At 35.9% G+C, this 26,183-nt stretch overlaps 1 protein-coding gene across 2 annotated transcripts in view; it reads right to left on the reverse strand.

Annotated features, from left to right (window-relative positions):
- LOC309969288 (pregnancy zone protein-like) overlaps window positions 1–23,835 on the reverse strand; it is a 41,461-nt gene extending 17,626 nt beyond the window's left edge. For both annotated transcript variants that reach the window (XM_082850992.1, XM_082850993.1), the window contains exons 1-16: window positions 23,677–23,835; window positions 21,460–21,640; window positions 20,527–20,680; window positions 20,327–20,379; window positions 19,743–19,763; window positions 19,113–19,281; window positions 17,746–17,830; window positions 15,504–15,627; window positions 13,725–13,839; window positions 11,989–12,098; window positions 10,442–10,603; window positions 9,630–9,857; window positions 8,261–8,324; window positions 5,676–5,818; window positions 2,749–2,898; window positions 314–478 (exon numbers count right to left, since the gene is read on the reverse strand). In XM_082850992.1, the coding sequence (XP_082707118.1) occupies window positions 314–478; window positions 2,749–2,898; window positions 5,676–5,818; window positions 8,261–8,324; window positions 9,630–9,857; window positions 10,442–10,603; window positions 11,989–12,098; window positions 13,725–13,839; window positions 15,504–15,627; window positions 17,746–17,830; window positions 19,113–19,281; window positions 19,743–19,763; window positions 20,327–20,379; window positions 20,527–20,680; window positions 21,460–21,640; window positions 23,677–23,759 (2,007 nt within the window). In that variant the 5' untranslated portion in view covers window positions 23,760–23,835. The remainder of the gene's footprint in view (window positions 1–313; window positions 479–2,748; window positions 2,899–5,675; window positions 5,819–8,260; window positions 8,325–9,629; window positions 9,858–10,441; window positions 10,604–11,988; window positions 12,099–13,724; window positions 13,840–15,503; window positions 15,628–17,745; window positions 17,831–19,112; window positions 19,282–19,742; window positions 19,764–20,326; window positions 20,380–20,526; window positions 20,681–21,459; window positions 21,641–23,676) is intronic.
- Between the last annotated feature and the right edge of the window lie 2,348 nt (window positions 23,836–26,183).

The raw sequence follows: 26,183 nt of genomic DNA on the forward strand, positions 1-26,183 counted from the left end.
TTGGAATCTCTGAGAATCACTGAGAGGGGAATATGACAGTGATAACTAGTTTTGGGATCAACTTGGTTAAAGTTGTGACCCTAAAAGTATACCCCTTGCTGTTTAAAATGCCAGAGAAATCCATGATTGACTCTCTGTGTGTATACAAAGTTCTCTATGCCTCTGAGATTTCAATATTTTTCTGTTAATCACAGGTTTTCTTTTTGGTGAATGAGAGGAAGATCAGATTTTAGAGCTTAGAAATCTGTTTGTTCTCCATCTTAACAAAGACTTAGAAATCAAATTTGGTTATGTTTTTAGGAAGAAGAATTACCTTAAAGATACTGTAAACATCATCATCACTCAGGACCTGCTTTGGTGTGTAAATGATTCCATTGTGAGTTATATCTTCTGCATTGATGCATTCTTCCCCATCTTCATTCATGGGACCTCCATATCTAACACTAAGGACCCTCTTTACTGGTAGCAAATCATAGACCTGCAAAATAGAGAGAACAAAGGAAAAACTCTTATTTATTTTATTTTATTTTATTTTGAGTGTGATAATGTTCAATCTGGACTTTAAGAGATCATGGTGCTTATTTAACACTCCCATACCAACATTATAAAAAGTGACACAGAAATCATGGGGAGATATTAAGGGTTATGGATCCTAATGCTCTTCTTGTACAAAAGAAATTAATACATAAGATATCAAATTAATTGATCAAAGACTCACAGCGCATTTTGGCTGAGTAAGTATAAAACTCAAGTCTCTTTGTCTCCCAGCCCAAACGCCTACTTTTAAAAGAAAGCAAAAATGTGGACAGTACAGAGAAACATCATGAAAGAATAAAAGTCATTCATACCCATCACCCAGTAACAACCTCTGTAAATACTTAATTCATTCCCTTTTCCCATTTTATATGATTAAGTTCTTACCAAGTTTTTTTTTTAAGTCTACTATTTTAAGACCAATTTTAACTTGGAAAAAAACTAGGTACAGGGGTAACCTAGAAATAAATCCATTCCAGTTCAGTTTTCACCCAGAGCCTAGCATAAGGCTACCTGCTCAGTCATATAGTGTTCATTAAACACACAGTGACTCCATGCAGACCTGCTGTCATCTCTTATCTAAGCTACTACAATAGCCTCCTAACTGTTTTCATTCTTGCTCCCATACTCTGAGTGGCAAACAAGATCTTCTTACCAAATAAATCTAAATCACTAAATCACTCTCCCGCTTAAAACTCCTCAGTGATTTACCACTACATTTGCTGTCAACTCCTAACTCCACTGCAAGCTCACAGCACTTGTCATGATCTTCTTTACTTTCCATCCCACCTACCACCTCTACCATCCTCTTCTCTCACCATTACGTATAAGGTCATTACCTTTTCCTCTTTGAACACTGCAGACTTATTCTGACCACAAGACCTACAGGCACGCTGCTTTCATTCTTTGTAATGCCTGCCCCTACCCCCCATTATCTGACAATCTAAGAAGACACCACTAATGACTATATCAAAAATTGTTCAACTCTTTTCTTTAGCTCAACATCCTGTTTATTCCTTAAATGATACTTATCAAAATTTAGAACTATTATATGTTTATATGTTTTTGTTGCTTGCTTGTTTAATAACTCACAAGACTATACGTCTAAAATGGTCAAAGACCACATCTGATCGTTCACCATAAAAACTCCTATTCCTGGAGCAGTATCTATCCCGTAATCCAGACGCAGGGGATATTCGTTAAACAAATAAATGGACAATGAAGATTGTAAACTGTTGGGCCCTTTTGGAAGTTCTTCATTATAAGAAACATCTTTAAAAGACAAGTTTGGTTGGAAACTCTCTTTTGTCCGTACTTAAAGCCAATGAGTAAGTGCCTGTTTTTTTAGAGAAGACTTAAAAACCTGGCATTTCACATACTATCTTGAATTGTGGTGTGTTAGACATGGCATTGAATAAAATTTGGTTCAAATCCCACCTTTCAAATATAATTTTGGGGCTTCCCTGGTGGCGCAGTGGTTGAGAGTGCGCCTGTCGATGCAGGGGACACGGGTTCGTGCCCCGGTCTGGGAAGATCCCACATGCCGCGGAGCGGCTGGGCCCGTGAGTCATGGCCGCTGAGCATGTGCGTCCGGAGCCTGTGCTCCGCGGCGGGAGAGGCCCTATATATATATATATATATATATATATATATATATATAGTTTTGGCATGTTCTTTCTATAGTTGCTTAATTTATGCTGGCTGTGTTTTCTTCATTCATAAAATTAAGGTAATAATATCCACGTTAAGGAATTATTATTCATTTATTCGTTCATTAAAAATGTGTTGAGGGACTTCCCTGGTGGTCCAGTGGTTAGGACTCCACACTCTCACTACCGAGTGCGTGGGTTCAATCCCTGGTCAGGGAACTAGGATCCCGCAAGCCATGCAGTGTGGCCCTCCCCCACTGCCAAAAAACAAAAAAAAGAAATGTCTTTTACATGTAAGGACTGTGCTAGGCACAGGGAATGTAGTAGTGAACGAGTCTGCTCACTCTTTGATATGTTATAGCAGAGAATGAAGTAAGATGATCTGTGTGAAGCACCCTGTGCAATGTCTTTTTTGGAACTGAATTGAATCCAAACTCATATGTGACTTACTACACTATGCCTGACACTGTGAAGAACTTGTCCTTTGCAGTTATAACTTCCAGCTTCCAAAAATGGTCATATCATGTGTGCATTTTCTGATATGCAAGACTGAAATGGGACTCACTGACTGAGGTGAGACCTCAGCTTCAGGCTTCATTAGCAGGACACTCTGGTCCACTGCACGGAGGGCACAGAGGGAGTAAGCAGCGGCTGTGACCTTCAGGTTGATATCTGAGGCTGGCAGTCCCCGGGCTGAAGAGAAGTTCAAATTTACCTGTAAAGAGGATATGATTATAGCCACACATTTTCTAATTGTTACAATCTTAAAACTCTCTCCTACCCCAGGGTAGGACTAGTCCTTTCCACACTTCCTTTCTCTTCATCCATGTTAGAGAAGGGTTAAGAGGTGAATCTGCCTGACGACTACCAGTTAACCATCTCTGGAATAAACTGGAAATGTGGTTCGATTAACTCAGGTTTCCCACTCTCTTTATAACCAGTGAAATATAAATTGATGTTGATCACAGTAAAAGAGAATCTTGAGTGGGAATTGGAATGCACACGCTAACAAAGATACATACCTATCTCCATGCAGTGTTTTTGTGATGAATGTGTGCAGTTTGCACGGGGCTGTGAAAAATCCTATTCCACCTCTAAGACCAGCCAACGAAGTCTCCTTCAGTTGGCCCTCTTAATCACCTGGCATTCTATAGCTGTGTAGTACTGTTTATCAGGATCAGGAATTTACTCATTAATTTAAAAAACTAAACATCTAATATGCATCCTAAGAGTAAATTCATTGACAATATTCAAAGGACTGTGAATAAAGAATGAGAACTACAAAATAATGAAAAATGTGCGTAATTTTTTTCAGAGTTTTGACTGGTTTGGCCAGTAGAAATTCATCGGCAAGTGAATCTATTGGTTCCTTATGTTTATGTTAGAATTTTTTGAGTAGAATCTTGAGTAAATTATAAAATAATTTGGAATTTAGTTACTGCAGTAGCATCCGTTAAGCTTCCAGGTTCTTGAACTGAAAGCTGATTTGGACTGCAATGAAATAGTACATTCCGTTAAATAATATTTGACTTGGATTGCTGGATTTAACTATGATAATCTGCTATGTGGTCTATTGAATTAATGTAACACTTTGGATTCATGTATATCATAAGACATATGAAAAAAATTAATTGATTTATCCTCAAGGTGCAGTAGTATTCATCTCTATAGTTCAATATATTATGAAAACACCGCTTTTGGAGAATTCTATTTTAAATATGTTTGTTTTTATTTTTAGAAAATTTAAGTTCATTAAAATATGTTTGTGAATGTCCATACCAAATGAACAAGTGAGTTATTTGAGATTATAATCACTGAAAATACTCCTAACCAAGAAATGGATATGCTTGAAAATGTAACATGTTCTACTGATATGAGAACCAGAAAAGAACTTTAAGGCATATTTTGAGAGCCTGTACCTATCCATATTAATCAATGTTATCCTTAATGAATAATTATTTCCAGTTAGGAACAACAATTTAAACTGTTACATAGTATTTAATCTGTATAATAAACCTGTCATTATTAAAATAAGAAAGTGGTATATGGATGGTGAATAGAAAACAGGTTTCTTCTTTCCAACAAAGATCAAAAAATTATTTAAAGTATATTGGTTTAAAGAAACACAGGTCTCAGACAGACCTGGATCTTTCCTCACATTCTCAACCCACTTCTTACTCTGCTCATCATCCTGTCAGGATGTCTCACTTCTAGGGTCCTTAATTGTTAACTTTAGTAACTCTCTAACTTTTAAACACATAGTCAACTTTCTTCTGAATACTGCGAAAATCTTCATCTATATTTATCATAGCTTATCTCCATCTCTGATCAATGATAAGTGAAAAGATATTTGATGTGAAGTGATTGAATATAATGTCCATGGACTTTTGCTTCTATGTGGAAGTTTTATGATATGACACAGAAGCTGTCATATGTTTTTGCACCAGAGTGAAGCCACTGCTGGGATGAGTAAAGTGTGCTGAAAGCTGTAGCATAAGATGGGCATTCCAAGGTTTAACAAAAAACTAACTACCCATGATTAGCAATAAAGACATTGAAGCTTGAAGCAAAAGTCTCTTCTAGGTTTATATGAAACACACAGAACATCCAAACAGAACACAAATGATGCTATTGGACATCTGTCCAGGTTTAATAGCATTCTTTAGTAAGATGGAGTTGAAAATTTATTCAGAATCCACTGTGTATTTTCTTAGATCATTGTATGTTACAAAGGACAATCTAAATGTAATTCTCATTGCAGAAATGTTCACTTCCCGTAAATGCATATTGTTTTAATCTTCATAAAACTCATGTCAGAGTCCTTGTAGGTATATTTTAAAAAATATATCTGAAGTCTGTGGATCCTAGTTGATTGTTAATGTTAAGATTACCCAGAAAATTCTGTTGGGATAAAGCTTATTAATATCTCAGTAGGCTTCTCATTACAGCTATGCATTCTTTGGAAATATAAGAAGATCCCATATGCAACTTAGATTTTTATGCTATAGTCATTATTAGAGTGCCCAGGCTATGTTTCTCAAAATGGGATACACACATATACCCCTGTTCTGTTTCAAATTCAAAGTGAATTTAACTCACAATAAATTACTGATTTCTGCAGTAGTACATGGAGGCGTGTCAGGGGGATATGATAGAATAAAACTGACATCACTGTGAAGCATCATTTTTAATTGAAAATTTGGGGAACAAACATTTCAAAATTAAAACTATTAAAGGTTAATTGTAGAATATATTTTGAATTCCACATGAATTTTCAGATAAAGCAAGAGAAAAAATTGTGCTAATGGCCACCTGCTTTGAACTACTCCTCTAGACCTCCCGGGGCTTAGCGTCAATCTTTCCTTTAGAGGTCCTTTGGCAGAAAGTTTTAGGAGCACTACGTGGCAGTTTTTAAATGTACATAAGGTCCTTATTTTCCATACTTCAAAAGGGGAGATGAAGAAAAGGACTGGACTTAAACAAAACACCCACCTTATTGGGAAAACAGTTTTCAATCTCGAGTTTCTCAGTATCTGCAATAACTTCTCCATTAGGTAAAATAGTATAAATAAGCAACTGGGCTGTAGGAGCAATGTCTGATTCCACTTGAAAGGAGAAGGAAAATACCCCTTTCACTGGAGAGTAAAGAAAGTTCAAGATCATAGATTAGGAAGAGGGAAGAGTTTCAATTTTATAAAGAAGAGGTTCTCAAATTATTTAACTTATTTACATTTGGAGCATATTGAAGTAAGACTTGCATTTGTACCATTTTGTGTGCATTAGTATTCAATAAATATATGCTGAACTAATGACATTTTCCCTTAAAGATGTAGGTTAAATTGTTCATTTCCTCTGCGGAAGTAGAAAAGAACATTTAGTGAATGTCTCTATTTTTAAATTAAAAAAAAGACGTTAAGAATTCAAGAGAGAAGAACTTTTAGACACCTTTAATGATCTCTATCTATGATCCAGTCAGCACAGTTCTTGTCATATGCATGAGGCCAAGTCAAAGAATGCAGCATAGTCTCTACCTTCAGGCCATTTAAAACACAGCCGAGATACAGGTACAAATAATCACATACAAAACAGCATGCCTCCGATTTTTATAAAAGAATTCAATGCATTTATCTTAGTGGTTACTTTCTGTGTGAATTACATAGTGTTTAGTTCATGTATCTGCTTAATCTTCTCATAAATGTTCTGTTTTATCTTTGTAGCATAAATTTCTTTAAAAACTATAGCCTTCCTGTATCTATAGAAGATCTGAGGGCAGCTTGTGGTGAAAATACACAAAAACAGCAGGGTCAAAATAAATTTGAAGCAATGATACTGAAACCATATGAAATTGGACTTCTCAAGCAGGGTTAAACAGAGGCAGGAATAAATTTTATTAAGAAGCTATAACAGGGCTTCCCTGGTGGCTCAGTGGTTAAGAATCCGCCTGCCAATTCAGGCAACATGGGTTCGAGCCCTGATCCCGGAAGATCCCACATGCCGCAGAGCAACTAAGCCCGTGCGCCACCACTACTGAGCCTGCGCTCTAGAGCCCATGAGCCACAACTACTGAAGCCCGCGCGCCTAGAGCCCGTGCTCCACAGTAAGAGAAGCCACCACAATGAGAAGCCCGCACACCGCAATGAAGAGTAGCCCCCGCTCACCGCAACTAGAGAAAGACCATGCGCAGCAATGAAGAACCAATGCAGCCAAAAATAAATAAATAAATAAAAATAAAGTTCCCTTTAAAAAAAAAAAAGCTATAACAGATGGTTAAACACTAGAGTGCTTAAATTTAACACTGAGTTTCCCAGAAATCAAAGACAAATGGAAAAGCAACCATTTACATAGTCATCATCAAATAAAATGAAGTGTATTTTTTCTTAGAGAGACACTTCCTTCTCCCCATTTCACCTCTCAAGATACTCAGTATACTATATAGAATTTAAACTCTATTACAGGAACTGATTTTGAAGAAATTGCCTTAGGAGGCAGTTTGATTTTTGATATGCTATTAGGAACAATCTTACCTGCTCTAGAAAAACCAATACAATGATCAATCCCATAAAAATCAATGATTAAATGGAGAATTAGAGGGACTGTCCATATCTGAGTGCCTGAATTCAATTTTTTTAAGCAATAAAAAAAACTTTTAGCAAGAGAGATTTTACAATACATATTCTTTATTTTTTCTTGGAAGTAGTGACTCGCCTTGGGTGAATGGGCTTTTTGATCTTTCTAAATATGCTTTGTTAATAAATATTGCTTTAGTAAAATGATAGCCTATAACTATTCAAATGAACAGAAAAAAAGGAAGCTACTTATGAGATTTAGCCTGGGGACATGTAACAAAGAGACTAAATGTACTTATCTTTTCATAATAGATTATTTCTTGAAAAGTTAGTTATTCTTCCTGGGATAACAGATATCAATGGCTATTTATGATTCAAGAAAATCTAGAAGGAGAGTGTGATCTAAAAGAGAGAGGTAGGAATATAAGAGAGATTTGAAGATGGTGTGTTGTTGGCATTGAAGATGGAAGAAGAGGCCATAAACCAAGGAATGCAGGAGGTCTTTGGAAGATGGAAAAGGTGAGGAAACAAGTAACCTCCTAGAGTTCCGGAAGGAATGTAGTTCTGCTCACAACTTGATGTTAGCCCGTAAGACTTCTGATCTACAGAATTATAAGATGATAAATTTGTGTGGTTTTTAGCCAGAGAGCTTCCTACAGAAGCAATAGGAAACTAATACAAAAACATACAGAGTAAAATTTTTCTTTGGAGATTTTCTGCATTTTTCTATTATTTTCTGCATTTAAAAAATTTAATAATAAAATGAATATATTTTACTTTAGAAATAAAATTTACAATATAGAAATGCTATAAAAAAGTTCTAAATGGACTAAAATGAACCTAGTATCCTTTTATCAGCTTCCTCAACTTTGGTTGATGGAAGAAAGCTGGTGACCATTTCCTCCAATGTAAGAAATAGCTTCATCTTGCTAAAACGTTTAGGATTTGACAATTTGAGAGAAAAAATAGGAAAATAGGAAAAAAAAAATAGGAAATCCTGAAAGTACTTACTCTCTCCTTGTTTAATGGGCAACACATGGGCTCCTGACTGATTGATGCTTCCTCTTGCTTTGATCTGAAGGCAGAGGGAAATACATGTATTATCATTTTAAAGGGTACTTATTAAACTTACTTAAACATATGTATAATACACAAATAAGTAATAACTCACTACTTCAACCCAGAAGTTGTTTTTGTTCACTAAATTTCTCTTTCAATATTTTCCTATACATAGAGTTTAAATAATAAACTTTACTTCAAACAACATACTTTAAATAAGAAACATAAAATTTTACAATGCTTTAGAATTTTACTTAATGTTACTACTTATCTTGAATATTAATATTTTAAATTTACATATTCTTTCAACAAATATTTTAAGCATCTATTATGTGCAAAGCAATATATAGTGAAGGCAGGTATAAAATATATGTAAGTATTCTCTATTGTTGCCTCTATTTAAAAAAAAAAAACAACTAGAAGTATTTACACTCTCTATGTGCCAGGTACTGAACTAAATAATTTAGTTTTAAGATGTTTATTTAGTTTTGACTATAACTCTATGAAGTAAGTATAAATACTATCTTCAGTATTCAGATGAGATGATTGACATTTCTCTTTACAAATGAGATTAAGTAAATTACCTGAGGTCCCATAACTAGGAAGCAATAAAGCTAAGATTCTAACTTACTGTCAATTTTTTCACTTTTTTATAGAATTAAAAAAATACTATTTATAGTTAATGTTCCTATACAGAATTTCGTACACATAAGTTTTTCTTCTTAAAAAGACTTACTTGGAAAAATACCAGCTTTGAATATTTTAAATTTTTGTACATCAGTAGGTATACTGACCTGAAAAGGATCATATCAATTTATAATATGCCTGTCAATGTACTTTTCCCTGCAGTTACACCAGTTCTTGAACTTTGTAAATTATTTAGAACCTTTATAGGAATAAAATACTACTGCTTTATTCTTTTAATTTTCACTTCTCCAATTAATGTTAAATTGACATTTTTCCAGAAGATTGTTTATAATTTTTATTTCCTATTGGCTAAGTTCTTGATTTTTATCCTTCGCTTATTTATCTACTGGGTTCTAGGAAAAACAATCTTTTTTGTCTAACAAGGCATTTGTCTTAAGCTCTTTCCTCTTCCATTCAATAATTTTCCATTGGAACTCAGAAAAAAAAAAAAGTTTTTAAAAGTTTCAGTGGAGACCGGAATATAAATGAAAAATTAAAGCATTAATTTGTTAGGAAACAACTTCTCTTCACTCATAAAAACATTATATTGATATAAAGAGCATTACTTAGATAGGAACTCTATCTTTTTAGGGTCTACATAATTAGGAAGAGCTACACTGGCCTTTATTCTTACCAAATAATAGAAGGTTAATTCTTTTTCATCATTCAGAATCTGTCCATTCAGGATGTAGTGTGCCCGAATCTCCTGGGTTTGCCCACAGGCCATGGTACCAGCCACAGGTTCAAGGTGAACATAACTCTTGCTTGGGGAAAAAATATGCTTTACAGTGTGCTGTGCTGGTGTGTGAAATTCTTCAAGCCACCAGTTATCAAAACAGAGTTTACTCTGCTTGTAAGTGACCTAATGGATAGAATAAAGGTCTTAAGTAGGTTATTTGTTATTAACATATATTATGTATATATTGGTCACTCTGTCATTTACTGAAGATTTTATTAAGAATCATGCTTACTTGGTTTCATTATAGGCTGCCTTCCCAAATAAAGCATAATCTCTAAAAACTTTCCCTTAAATTTATTTAAGTTTACACCATACTGATTTAGTAGGTATTATTCACTCATAATCAAGATCAATTACTTTTTCTTCATACCCTTAACACAAAACAAAAATAGTGGTATAACAAGGAAACAAGGCAAAATCTAATTTGTAATAAAATTGTTGAATTTTCAAGAGACTATCAAAATGTTCTAATATTTAAATGTCTCCTGAAACTAGATCATGCTGTAAACAGAGTCTATCTAAAGTAAAAGTTTCTGACAGAGAATTTTTCATTTCTTATTGTTTAGTTCTCCACATTGCTTAATTTCTGCTTTAGTCTTATCACCTTTTCTTTTCTCTCTGGAGTTCACCTGCTTCCCATGTACCCTTAAATTCTGTGGCCCCAGTGATCTGTGTCTTTTTAGTCCCAGATGCCCCTTCCCACTTACCAAAACTGAAATGAAAGAAGATGTGAAATTACTGGTATCAATGGAAATGTTCACCAAACCATGCTCATTCGTAGTAAAGCTGGCATGGTATGCAAGTACATCCACGTTGACAACTACAGTTTTATTGGGGATTGGCTGATCCTTCTCATCAACTAGAAGAACCTAGAAATAGGAAAGTGATAGCTGGTTCCGGGTGTTATATAGCAATAACATTTTCTACTCTGTCGTATTCGCCTCTTGACGCCTTGGCCACTGTCACTTAACGAAGATCTTAGAATATGAAAATAAGATTTGTTTTCTGGGCTCTAAAATATTTTTCTTTTTGACATTTATATTTAGATAACTTATGAGCATTCAACTGAGAACAGCCAATAGTGGACTCATGATGTTACCTTCCCAAATTTTCTTCATCTCTGGTGTTCTCTATCTCAGTATATAGGGCTTCTATCCATCTGGTAATTTATGCAGGAATATGTAGGGCCTTATTTTTTTGGTCATGTTCTCTCTTTCACTGCCTATATATAACAGTGCCTATATCTAACCCATTGCCAAATGCTAACCCTTCCCCTGCTAAACATCTTTTATTCCTATTTACTTCTCTCCAAATCTACTGCTTCCATTCCAGTTAAAACCACAATATTTTTTCCCGTCCGGTTTCCTATATCTTTCTATTTAAGTTTATGCAGTCCCCCCTCTGCTGCTCTGTCCTTGCTTCAAACCATTCTCTATACAGTTTAAACTACACTGCTCATGTCATTCTCCCTAAAACTTTCAGTAACTTCTCAATCCAAAATTCTGAACATAACCTAAAACACACTTGGTTCTTTGATCCTGAAAAAGCTGTTGTACACCTACAGCCTTGGCTGTTCTCTCATCTTTCTTAAATTTCTGGCCAAGTCATATTTATCCTCCAAGTCTTCAGTTTTCTCATGCTTTTCTCTTGACCTGAAATGGTCTTGCCCCATTATTAATTTCTTGCCAATTTGATACAAAATACTGGAATACCTTAAGATAATATCAAATTCATATACATCAATAAAATGAGGAAATTGCCTGTAGACTGTCAATTCAAAGATTAGTTACTACAAAATAAAATGTAAAATGCCTAGAAATCTTACATTTCCTTGATAGTTTACTAAATTGGATATCAGTCTTATAATTTAGCAATATTATTATGAATATTGAGCCTTGAAACTAAAAAAAAATTAAAAAACTAACAATAATAAAAACACTAAATGAAAATATCTTATTCTTTCTATAGAAAATTATATTATAAAATCATTGTTTATAAAGAGGCAATCAAAGAGTATGCAGCCAAACTATACAGGAAAAGTGTATTATAAAGGTGTGTTAGGAAGTTAATTAGTAAGAATATGCTTTTTTGGGGGGATTCTGTGACAATATTTGCCTTTCAAATTTGTTATATTCTTTTCTTACTCTAAATAAATATTCATTTTTATAATAAATTTTGATTTTGTGATATAAAAATTTGTTTTCTTAAAAGCCACATCCCCCCAATTATGATTATATTGAAAAGATTACTTTACCTGCCCAAAGAAAGGGAGCCCACGTCTGTAATGTGAATCCACTTTAGTAAATTTCAGTTTGCTTAAGGTGTTTGTGATTTTACATGATCCATGTCCAGTTAATTCCAACCCTGAAAAATAATTCAGTGAAGCTGAACTGTTCCATATATTCAGCTCACCTCATACTTCCATCCCATTTTCACTCCATTATAACAAAATACCATCCATATACTCTTTCCTTAGTCTTTCCAGAATTTCTCATGCTTAGAAAATCATTGTTATCCATACTTCCTCAATTCTCTGTTTTCACAAATATTCTGCTTGTTCCACACATGTTCTTGAGAAGTTGTTCACCTCATCTCCTCTGGGATCTTGCTGTATCTTTGTGTCTATTTCACATCCACGTCTTCCCCCAACAACTTTCTGCATACATCTTGATTCTTCACATTGGCCTAAAAATATTCTTAAATTTCTATCACAAACTACTTCCCCAGCAAAAACATTCTTTTTACCACGTGGTGAAAAGTATAGCCAATACCCGGTGCTCTTCCATTCAGTGAAGTGTGATCTGTATTTTAACCCCATCATCTAAAGCACCGCTCTATCAAGTCTAAAAGATCCTTTATTTTCCCCCAATATGGTATTCTCATCTCAGACCCCATTAAAATGAACTCTCAGAATTACTTCATACATAAGTATCACTGAAACCCTACCAGTGGCATCTAAGAAATTGTCCTTATTTCCCCTAACCTTGTGACTTCTAGTTTTATTTTGCTGACTTATCTGATACTATTTCCTAACTGCAGTTGTTTCTGGTCTTGGGCCCCTCGTTTTCTGCCTCTAGCCTCAATTTAGCAATGCCAAGTGAGCTCACTTTCAGAACACTTGCATTTACTCTTAGGAGGATCTGGACACAATGAGAATGGTTTCAGATTTACATTTCTCGTTCTGATTTTGTTCTGGCTTCCTTTTGAAATTGTCAAAATGAATTTCACTTTGACATGAATGGAATGAATCAACTTCCATTTTGATATTCCAATCTGTGATGAATGATCTTTGACACATTCTCATCACCATAGCTCTTTCTCATCTTTTCCTTATCTTGGTTAATGACATTTCTCAATGGCCCCCAAGTTGTAGTCTTTGGGGTCACCTTTGAATAGTATTCTGATGTATCACATTGTAACACATTTTTCGTCTAGCCTGTCCTTCTCATGCCTACTGGAATTAACTTTTTAAAACAAATCAATTTATTTAGGTCATTCTCCTTAAATATATTTGAAGATATCCAATGTTTTTCATAATAAAGTCTGATCTCTTTAGTACATGATTTACTTTTCTAAACACCTTAGCACCAGCCTACTTTTTTAAGATTCTTCTGGGACTGAACGCATTTGTTTTATGCCTATTACGCTTTCCTGGTCCATCACTATCTTTCAAAATACTATCCATTCTATTCAAATCTGCTCAAATGTTACTTTGCAAAGCCTTCTTCAGCTCTATATTAGAATTAACTCTCTCCATGCTCATTTGGCCCTTATTTTTTACATTTCCTGTGGAAATTTTATTACGGTTGTATATAATACATGCATACATATATACATAGCCATATATATAATTTCTCTTTAGATTCCTAATTCCTTGAAGGCAGAGACCATGTCATTGTCATAGTCCCCAGAAACCATAAAGCATTTTACATGGAATGGAAGTTTGATAAATGTTTAATAAATTAATAACTATTTAAAAATAATACAAACCTGTTCCCTCCTCTCTGACCTTGGCTTCCACTAGTAATTTCATGTCATATCCTTTTTGTCTCAGATGAAATATTTTACTTTTTACTAGTTGTGTGAAACAGCCTTCCTCGTCTGCCTGAAGAGAAAGGAAGAGAATTCCTGGGTCCTCTGATTTGTGATTTAAAAAGTCAGTTACCAACCTATGAACATTTTGTGTTGGCCACAGAAGGAAATTTTACAAATGTTCTGACCAGCTTTTGGGTGCTTATCTTTTCCCAAGCCTCCAAATGATACAAAATTTCTTCATTAATCATTGAGTTAATCATTGACAACCTTTGCCTTCTCCCCTCTCTTCCAAAAGCCTATCCAATTTCTGTCATATTAAACTTCCTAGAGTTTCCCCAATGTGCCATGGTATTTTGTAATTCTATCTCTTTGTGTGTGTGTGTATGTTGTTCCTCAAATAACATTCTTTCTTCCATTCCCATCTTGGCCAACAGTTACTGCTCTCCTAAACTCAGCTCAGACATAACATGTTCTAAGGAGCCTCTGTAATGACCTCCACCTAAATATCCACTAGGGACTGTATTTTCTTAACTGTGATATCTAGGTCATTAAAAAAAAAAACATATATTCATTGACTAGATGAATCATTATAGCAATTAGATCTCTAAACTAAACGTCGGGTTTCCTATTATAATAAAGATTTGTTTTCATTTTTGTACTTATTTACATGAAAATATTTATTGCATAATTAAATTTAATCTTATTTAATGTACTTATATGCAGATATCATGACTCATTTGAAAATAGAAATTAATCCTAGTCTCCCTGATAATAATAAGGATTTTGGCAGCTAGATTTCTCTCATGTTTATCTTGCTTATCGATGTTTATCTTTTTTTTTTTTTTTTTTTTGGCGGTACGCGGGCCTCTCCCTGTTGTGGCCTCTCCCGTTGCGGATGCGCAGGCTCAGCGGCCATGGCTCACGGGCCCAGCCGCTCAGCGGCATGTGGGATCCTCCCGGACCGGGGCACGAACCCGTGTCCCCTGCATCGGCAGGCGGACTCTCAACCACTGTGCCACCAGGGAAGCTCTCGATGTTTATCTTGAACTTCATCATCATATTCACCACCCTAGCCTTTCATTTATTTGGTCTCTACAACTTTGATAACTTGCTTTTCCACACCCTTATAGTGTCCGCTCACATTGCCACACCCTGGACTTTTATATACTCTTCCCCTGAAATCAGTATTCATACATTTCATTTTTTAATACGTGTCCTACTGCTGTTTCCTTTAGTTATTCTTGCTCCACTTTCTCTCTGATGTACTCGAGGCCTCCAGTTCATCATGCCTCTCAGTCCCCCTCTCCTCAACCTGAGGCTGGTTTCAGTCTCTGCTATGCAGGGTAGATTCCATAGGGTGTCATTTGATTCTCCCACTAGCCCAATTCTTAATATCTGTCACATTCTTCTTCTATTATATTTGATAAAAGCCAACTTTGGAGACTTCCACATCCTTTTATGCCCATATACCTGGCATGTCAATTGCGGTCAGAAGGAAATTACAAAACTGGCCAAATAAATACCAGTATAAATCCATGAGCCCCACCTTCAAGTTGGTTCCGATCATTGCCAGGCAATCTTAAAATGTGTCCCTTACTCCACACTTCTCCTAGGTGACTATTTCAAACACTACTCTCATATTGTATTGTATTGTACTGTATTCCCTATTCTATTATCAGCCACAAGAAAACAAGATCTGGTGTTACTGTCCTGGGGAGAGTGATTTCCATATACCTGTTGACTAAATTCTTCACAGATACTTTGTGAATGTTTTCCATGGCAGGTAGAACTGTATCGTGAATATCTTCTGCACACGTTAATTGTCACCAGACCACGGACAGGCTTTCCATATGTGTATCTATAACAGTAAAGAGTCATACAAAAAATACTTAACATAAATAACTCAGATGTTCTTCACAGGATTTGATCCATTCATATACCCATCTTACTCAGTGACAGCAATTGTATTTCCTTCCAAAGCATTTGTACTTTAGAAGCACTTATTCTGAAACTGTGTCTTAATTATCTACAACTCTAAGAGAAAATACTTACTGAATACTGAAATACTTTTTGAAACTCCTCCAAATGGAAAAGTAACAATGCAGTTTTTTCTCAGATCTTCCTTCCCTCTCAGCTGAAGTTTTACTTCAGCTGAGAGGGAAGGAAGATCTGAGAAAAAACTGCCTTATTTCCTTCTTTCTCTGCTGTCAGATTATCTAGGTTATGCTTCTACCTTTGCCAATACCTCCTAAGTTGTTATAGGAAAAAAATTAGGGAAGCATACACAGTGTATTTCTAAGTCCTCCCTAACTCATGTATATTTTAAGAGGATAAATGAGGAATTAAATGGGAAAGCACTAGCTATAGAACAGAAACATTATAAGTGAACAGTATCATGATGACAGTCGGATTCTGCCAAATATGATGGAGACATGTGATGTGGTATGGTCTGAATATTTATGTCCCCCCAAAATTCACTTGTTGAAATTCTAAACCCCCAAAGATGATAGTATTAGGAGGTGAGGCCTTTGGGAGGAGGGTGAAGTTCTCATGCATGTGTTAGTGCCTTTATAAAAGAGGCTCCAGAGAGATCTCTTGTCCCTTCCTCCATGTAAGGACACAAGGAGAAGACACCAGTTATGAACCAGAAAGAGGACCTTCACCAGAACTTGACCATGTTGGCATCTTGATCTTGGATTTACCTGCCTCTAGAACTGTGAACAATAAATTTCTGTTGTTAATAAGCTCCCCAGTCTGTGGTATTTTGTTATGGCAGCTTGAACAGACTAAGACATGATGTGAAGCTGAACTTAGTCTATTGTTTCTTAAAGTATGCTTCATGGACCACCCACATTGAAATTCCCTGAGATATGCAGTGATAGTCAGAGTCCCAAATCCTTCCTCAGATTTATGACTGGAATCTCTAGAGGTGGAGCTGAGGAATCTACATTTTAACTAAGAACGTCCATAGATTCTGATGCAGACTTAGATTAGAGACTTATTGCCCAAACTGTGAAGCCCCAAGCTTCCTCTTTTTATAGTCTCCCCCTCCAAAAAAAGTGCTGATAAAGTAATAAATTATTTACTAAATTTAATCACTTTGTCGAATCTTATCTTTAAATCTGAATCAAAAGCCTTTCCCTCTGATGGAAAAATTTATAGCATCAGAGCTGGTGAGAAGAATGAAAACATGTTTTACATGCTGTTTTTAGAAGCAAGAAGTACAATCAACCTCCTTGGTGCATGTAGGGGGTGCTCTACTGCACTAAAAGGTAATCAGGGAAGAAATAAATGACATGTAGTTTTAATTCTACCTTATATATCCAGCCTTTAAGATAGAGGGTCTACTGAGCTTCTTTCTAGCTTTCCATAGTTTAAGAAATTGGGAACTATAAAATAATGGAGATAATAGGACATGGAATAACATGGAATCTATGAGCATGGGCTCCAGAGTTGGATGACCCAGGTTCAATTTAAACCAGTGTCTGGGATATAGAAATATAGAAATGCTTCATGAAGCTAGATTTTTTTTTTTTTTACTTTCAGAGGCAATATAGAATAGTGGTGAAGAGTTCAGGGTCTGGAGTGGACTGTTGGATTTAAATTCCAGTCTTCTGGAATTTACTGTCTGTAGGAACTTGAACAAGTTATTTTATCCTTTAAGTGTTGCAGTTTCCTCATTTGTAAAATGAGGATAATTATCCCCTTCTCATAGGGTTAGTGTAAGAAAAAAAATGTAAATAAGTGCAAGGCACTTAAAACATTGCCTGGCACATTTTAAGTGCTCAGTTAATAATTTTTATTATTAGCAGTAAAAGTGTTGTATGCCACCACCCCTGCTCCCTAGTCTGAGTTCAGACAAGTTGGGGAGAGAGTCATTCCTTTGCTAATTAAAATACTTCAAAGTCCAGTGATCATTATGGGCAATACAAATAAAGTAGGGAAAAAGAAATGAGGTGAAAAAAATGTAACTCACAGACTGCAGACGGATACCACAAATTCATCATCTAGAAAACCAATAGTCTTAGGCATTTTCACTTGGACTTCAAATTTGGGCAAAACTGTTATCAACAAAAGAGAAAAAAAATGGTGAGAGTGGGCAGGAGGTCCTGTAAGCATTAGTAATGATTCTGCTACAGAACCTTGTAACAAAGGGTCACATAAAGTGATTTCAATTACAGTAAGGGGCAGCAGGGCCACTATTGGCAAAGGAGATGCCGTCATAACCATGGGCAGTTGGTACCATGTTAACTTGGTTAAGCTGGTATTATGGTTCCTAGAATCTCCTTCTCTGAATTTGTCCAAGATTTCAAAGGTGGGAGGAAAGTAGCATCATTAATCTCTGAAGATCCCCATGGTTAGACGCGGTTACAGGTACAGAGGGGCCAGCAGTTTCCAGTTTGTCCTTATTTTTTCCCTCTCTGTGTCCAGCTCTCTTCCTCCCAACTTCTAAACCCTGCTGACTCACAGAGACCCTAGGCCCACCATCAGCACCTGGTTATAGAAATACTGGAGTGGTAGGTAGGGAGAGGTAACAGTCTTCCATTGATTCTCCTGTCAGTTTCCCTTCGTGTTCCACTCTGGCATCTGAAGGTGCCCTTGTGAGTTCTGATCTGTCCATCCCCACCAATGCTTCAGGAGGACTGGTTAGTAATTTCCTCTGATCTACTATCTCCTCCTGTTGGACTCTGACTTTTCCAGCCTCTCTCACAGTTGTGTATAAGGCTTGTTATTTCTATAATGAATCCCTGTTCTATAATTCTCATGGCAGTTCTGGTGAGTTCTGGGAATCCTGTTTTTGTGATAGGTCTCCTTATCCATGGCATGATATATTTAACTTAAGTTAGAAAATCCGCATAACTGATAACTAATAAGATGGTTTCAATGTCTGATTACTATTATTAGAGTAGATTACATGTAGGTCACACAAAGCCAGGTTGTAATCCCAGGAAATACCTCCTGTTATAAGATATAGATCACGAGATGCATGTAGATAACATAATGTATTGGTTAACAATTGATGTTTGAATAGGGTCAGATGGAACTATTAAAATTTCTCTTGCTTCTTGTTGGCTCTGTGATTTTGGTAAATTAGTAACTTTTCTAGTATTAATATGTTCGTTTGTAAACTGGAGAAGGTATAGGATCTGCATCAGAGGGCTACTTTAAGGATTAAATGAGATAGTGCATGAAACGTGCTTAGCAAATAGTTAAATAAATAAAAAGCCTTGCTGATTTTCAACTATTATATGCTAGATTTTTGCTTGTCACCTACATGTAAAAATGATCCAATCTTTCATTCTCTAATGTCATAAATATCTTGGACACATGCAGAATTCTTACCATATTCATTCACCTCGAAAGAGTGCTCTATTTTTTTCCCTGACTCCTTCTGCAGTATGACCTTGTAGGGACCCAGCGTGGGCTCCACAGAGAGTGGGAAAGAGAGCTGCTTGAGTCCCCAGTGCAAATTGACACTGTGCCATTGGAAAATCCGGTTCTTCTTGGGATTCTATAGGTAAAAACATCACAAGTTCATAGAAGCAACTGAAATATATAATTTTGAGTAGAGGAACAGCTTTTCAGGGAGAGTGACATTGGGAGGTGGACAATTAGCTGATTGGTAAATTGGCACCAGAGGTCTTAGCAAAGGTTTCTAGGAATTCTAGACTGAGCAAAGGACATCTTTCCCAGCTATGCGATATGACAGCTGATAGCACCTCTTTTTGAGATTATGCATACCCATCTTGTTTAGAAATATTGGAAGAGCCACTAACTTGCATCATCTCAGGGAATTTTGTTCCTTCATTTATATCTTATCTACTCTCCCCAGGATTTAAGAGAGACAGGGAAAACAGTGTTTTATTTAGTTTTGGTGAAGTGCTGGTGGGGAAGGTGGAGGTGGAGCGAGGCAAGTTAACACAACTGGCAGTGAGTCCTCATCCCAACCGAGATACACAATACATTACCTACCTCAATATAAACCACTGGGAACTGAAAAGAAAGAGATAGTATGAGTGTGAGATAGAGTTTAGAAAGAGAACACCATGACATTAGCATTAATACAGTATCGGGACCAGAGGAAGTAAGCCTGTTCATTTCTTGTCCAAATGAGGAAATGTGGCTCCATTTCATTCACAATACTTTATATGTTTAGTTTGGGACATACGCCTCTTAAGAAGTCATGACTTCCCTTTAATGAAATAATGTACAATTGAGAAACCTACATTTAGGTAAAAAGGTCCTAATAATAGTTTATTTTGCAGATGATGTTTATCTCTGAGAAATTCTCCATTTCTCTAGGAGAGAAATGAAATGCACTTATTTTCTTCAGTTCAATGAAAATAATTGAGTCTTTAAGGGCATAATTTTAACTGAATATTTAATTTGTTTAAAAAATGTAGTTGATGAACTGATCTCCCTTATTCTCCAGCAGCGATACACTTTTGAGATCTTTCTGTGATAGATTTATCTCATATTGGTCTCGGTTCTCCAAAAGAATAGGTTTTACAATTTTGCCTGTTTCTGCCAATCTTACCCACTGTTGTGACACTCACCATTTCATTCAAAGGGTGAAAATTGACATCCACAGAGACAATGCGGAATCTCACTGAAACATAGAGATTTTTCTCATGAAACCCTCCAGTGGGAACTCAGGGTGGTAAGACAGATACCAACGTGCCAGGATTTCCATAAATTAATAGAGAACCACACTTCCAACCCTTCAAATTGCTTTTGCTCATTTGGTTCTTTATACCTGTTTGTCCTGGTTTGTAGATGGGTTTGTCTGTCTGAACAAAGACAAGGCTTTCTGCTTTTGTTATGTGAATCCACTTCCTCTTTATGAAGTGCTGGGTTGGCCCTTTCACCTGCACAGTAATGAACGCTGAGGAAGATGATGACTCCGGAATCTGTAAAACCGAAATGAGCTGAAGAATCTGCCCAGATCCACTTCTGAATGTCTCAGCCTTTGTGATTTTCTCATTTCTCTGGTTAGTCCCGTGAAAATTAGTAAGGGATAGGGTCAAAGGTGATGTCCCCTCTTTTTATAGATTATTATGATCGTGTAACATGACAGCAACGAATCGTTGATTTGACTAAAGGAAAAATGTCATTGCAATAAAATGAACTAATTCTTCAACCAGTTATGACAATGAAGGCAATAACAAGCTCACATTTTCACAGCAATATGGTAGTATTAAAATAATTATTAAATTTTATTTTTCAACGGTCAAAAACAGCATTACATATTATTGTTGGCAGTAAGCTGGTATGATTAACTATTTAATACTTTAAGTTAATTAAAGGTTACAGGGACAGTACATTAACCATCAACCATCTGCGAGATCATAGAGAAGTCACTTAACTTTATGAATCTATGTGTTTATATCTGTAATGGCATGAACATTATTTTCCTTAGAAGTTTACTTTAAGAGCAAAGATAATAATGGTTATAGAAGTCCTTCCTATAACCATTATTATCTTTTGTATGTTGCACCAGTTCTGTTTGTAAATATTATGTAAGTATATTCAGTAGAACTTTTATTTTTAGACTCTAATTTGAAATTTGCTCTGTACTCCTCATTTTTTTCTTCCTTTTGCTTTTTTATTGTTGGGGGTCAGAATGCAAGGCATCAACTAACATGCTCTCTCTTTAATGCTCTCCCTTTTCCCAAGGAGGGATACTGACCATGAAGGAGCTGCAGTAGAAGGAGTGCTTCGCCCCCAGGTCTGTGAGGAGATTCCTGCTCTGCATCTCATACTCCAGAGTTACTGTCAGTTCCACTGTCTCATTCAGGTGATTAAGCACGACACAGGCCTTCTCGGTAACCCCAGCATACAGCTGTGATGGGACCAGGACCAGGTACTGCCTGCGGAGAAGAGGGGTCTGGGTCAACCATGGAAGAGTTAAAAAGACATCATTACTGTGGTTGTTTTCTAGATGATCTTTGCTATCGCCACCAATCAGAGAGCAGAGCCAGATTTCAACAGGAGTGGAGAGGAGTATATTCTTCAAAGACCAATCCAGAAGGCCTTAGAAACTCAGAAAGCCCCTGCCAAGTTAAACATCAGTATGCTTCTCCTATACTGTGGAAATGTTCACTCTCGATATTAGTAAACCTATTCATAAGTTATGGATAAGCACTCCGTGAGTTGTTATATATTTTGTATAGAAATAATTTTCAAATTTAGAAACTTTCAATGAATCAAGTAAATGTGATCAGACACACGCATGCGCACGCACACATGCACACACACAAATATTATTCAGAAACCCTGCTGTTCATGACAACATAAATGGGCCTTGAGGGCATTATGCTAAGTGAACTGAACCAGATAGAGAAAGACAAATACTGATGGTATCTCTTACAGCATGCGGAGTCTTTAAAAAAAAGTCAAACTCAGAGACATAGAGTAGAAAAATGGTTACCAGGGAATGGGGGATGGAGGAAAATAGGGATAGGTTGGTAGAAGGACACAAACTTTCATTTGTAAGTTGAATAAGTTCTGTCTGAGGATGTACTATATAACATGGTGACTATAGTTGAAAACATTGTATAACTGAAATTATATAATTGAAATTTGCTATGAGAACAGAACTTAAGTGTTCTCACCCCCCCAAATAAATATTTGAGAGATAGATGTGTTAGATTAATCGTTAGATTAATCTATGGACAGATTAATTAAACTCAATGGGGAGAATCCTTTCACAATATATATGTGTGTACACTTCAAATCTCTTACAATTTTAATTCTCAGTTATATGTAAATAAACCCCCAAAAAACGTTAAATTTTTTTTAGTAACAAACAATATTATTAATCAGTTAATGATCATTGAAACCAGTAAGAAAACCTATCCACATGTGGTCTTGGGTTTCATAGGGATGATATCACAAACCTCTTTGTTCCAGGAAACATTAAGAGATAACGATAATACGTGGAGAGGAGCTGAATCGTTTTTCACTACTGTTTCAGAAGCAACCTTAGCTCTTTTCTTTCTTCCACTCTCTAGAGATGGAAGAAAAGCTAGGCTAATCATCAGACATATTACCATATACATGCAGAAGAAAATATTCTCCTGTTGCGGTTTGCCCATCGTTTACAATCACCTAAATGTGCTGCACTTTGTGATATTCTGCTGGCCCATGACTCTCTCTCTTTCTGAAGTGTCCTGGTCTAGCTGGAAAACTTCTATTGGCTTCATAAGACTCATCTCAAAAGCAACTTTCTTACGTGGACTTTGGTGATGCCTCTTCCCTTGTATCAGTTCCCATGAAGAGTTAGGTTATCTCTGAGTATTCTCACAGAATCCTACAATGCCTGGTTCTGTTTTTGCATTTTATTTCATTCGCTGTGCACCATCTCTCTATCTCTCTCTTTTTTATACTATGAGGTACTAAGGGCAGGGGCCACATTTTGTTAATCTGTATATTCTCAAATCTAATGCCAGCCCTTAAAGTTTTGCTGAAGGATTGAGTGAAATGACACACAAACCCTGGCTTGTCTGTAAGTCATGCATCCATCTTGGGAATACCTGCTTGGGGAAGATACAGACACTGAGTCACTTTACAATGGCCAAGACACTGCAGCCTTTTGCACCAGTCAAAAAAGAATTTATCTTTTTTTGGTAGGAATTCTATATTCTTATTTGATGAATGTTGCAGAATTCTATAATCTTATTTGGTAAATGTTTCACAAATGTTACTACCCTATATCTCTGAGTTTTCTAGAACTGGAGTATGCCTTTTACCACCTGTGCACTAACAATTTATCAACACTTCTGAGCTTTTTCAACAACAGATAATTTCAGAAGGAATCAGGAAATAAATAAAAAGACAGACATCAAGAAGCTGATAACACAATGGGAAGAGGAGGGCAACAGACTTTTCTGGAAATGTTGCTTACGGTTTGGAGGTAGCTGAAGCATCTCTGGGAAGGAGCAAGGAAAGCAGAATCAAGACTGGATTAGGCAGCTGACATCCCCTCATGGTGGAGAGAGGAAGAGGAAAGAATGGGGCTCTTGAGTCCTTGATTCCTTGAACTCTGTTCTTGTTCCAGAATCACTGGTTTTTATTTTGCCTAATGGGCAGTAAAAGTAAATGGCTAACCATTTATTTTTGTAACATATTAACTACTTCCAGTATAAAAAAATCAATTGCAGATCACGTTCATCCACTTGCTCAAATTTTCTAAGTGCCTGAAAAATAGTACGTTGAGGCTACATTAGCTCTGGCTATTAATCAACACGTTAAATATCTTTAAGAAAAAACAAAGTAAATGACATGATTTGATGAAATCAATCAATACTCTTGATCTTTTTCTTTTTTAACAAGAGCTATTTATGTAAATACATATCCCAAATCTCTTCTTGGTAGACCAGGGAGCATCACATATTCTCCCAAGCTTCATCCAATACAGTTATTTAATGAAAAAAGAAATAAAATTTGTCACAGATTTTAAACAAAGTATGAAGATAATCTCTCCTTTGTTTAAAAGCTTAGCTTTTGCTTTTTACAACTATCCTTATATTTGTTTGTTTATAAAGAAAATGAACCCATGTAATGCATTTTTATAGTTTCTTAGTTCATTTAACATCTAGAATATAAAGCCAATAAATTTATTTTATCCTCTAAGGAAATAATCTTTATGTGATGAACATTCTTATTATTTTACCATGAGAAATATAAACATTTTATCAATAGTGATCATCATCCTATTTGCTTTTCTAAGGAGATGGGATGTTAGAATTTATTTTTATGGAATTCTGAAAATTAAAAAGATCCACACTATTCCATTAGTGTAACTAGGACTCCACAAAATTCAAGTGTGTGTGTTTTGAATAGAGAACTGGTTTAAACTATAAAATGCAATATGAGGAGAAACAAGCACTCCCCTGGATGAGGTATATTTAGTTCTTGACATACATTTTTGTGTATGATCTGAAAGAGTGAGAAATGAAGATACCATACATGACAGTCCTCAGTGAACTATAAAACTACAGATTTGTAAGATATTAAAATTCACTATTTACACTATTTACAATAGCCAGGACATGGAAGCAACCTAAATGTCCATCAACAGAGGAATGGATAAAGAAGATGTGGTACATATATACAATGGAGTATTAGCCATAAAAAAATAAATCGTGCCATTTGCAGCAACATGGATAGACCTAGAGATTGTCATACTGAGTGAAGTAAGTCAGAGAAAGACAAATATCATACGATATCACTTATATGTGGAATCTAAAAAAATGGTACAAACGAACTTACAAAACAGAAATAGAGTCACAGCTGTAGAAAACAAACTTAAGGTTAAGGGGTGGGGGAGGGATAATTTGGGAGACTGGGACTGACATACACACACTACTATATATAAAATAGATAACTAATAAGAACCTGCCATATAGCACAGGGAACTCTACTCAGTGCTCCATAATGACCTATATGGGAACAGAATCTAAAAAAGAGTGGATATATGTATATGTATGACTGAATCACTTTGCTGTACACATGAAACTAACACAACATTGTAAATCAACTATACTCCAATAAAAATTAAAAATAAATAAAATGCCAATCATGATAATATTTATTTATTTATTATTTATTTTTTATGGCCGCGTTGGGTCTTAACTGCAGCACGCCGGATCTTCGTTGAGGCATGTGGGCTCTTTGTTGTGGTGAGCGGGCTTCTCTCTAGCTGTGGTGTGCAGGTTTTCTCTTCTCTAGTTGTGGCGCGCGGGCTTCAGGGCGCGTGGGCTCTGTAGTTTGCAGCACACAGGCTCTAGTTGAGGCACAAGAGCTCAGTAGTTGCGGCATGCAGGCTTAGTTGCCCCGTGGGATCTTAATTCCCTGACTAGGGATCGAACCCATGTCGCCTGCAATCTAAGGCAGATTCTTTACCACTGGACCACCAGGGAAGTCCCCCAATCATGATGATAGACTATGAGTGGTATAATGCCAGGTCAGAGTAAAATGTAATAATACATTGTGCGAGCCCTTGGTAGTTGGCAAATGCTTGCTGAATGAATATAAAACTCTTCTGCTTCAATTTGGTTTCCTCTCTCGTTAGAAACTTTATGCTCTCTCCACTTCCATCCTGCACTCCCACACTGCCATAAATAAATATCTTCATTCTCTGCCAGCTTAATATGGAATAAATTAATTTACAATAAATAATAAATGACTTTTAAGAAGTCTCTATGTTACTTTTCACAGGCATAATTATACTTTTTGGATATATACCAAGCCTATATTTTGGCCAAATGCCTAATGACTAAGTATAAAAATCCACATTTGGATGAAGCAAAATCACCATTGTAGTTTAAACTTCTGGAATAGAAGAATAAATCTGAAGTATTATCAAAACTTTACTGTTGTGATTTTTAATTGAAAATATTAGTAGATACA

This window comes from Leucopleurus acutus (assembly GCF_964270905.1).
Source record: "Leucopleurus acutus genome assembly, chromosome: 11".
Taxonomy (NCBI): Eukaryota; Metazoa; Chordata; class Mammalia; order Artiodactyla; family Delphinidae; genus Leucopleurus; species Leucopleurus acutus.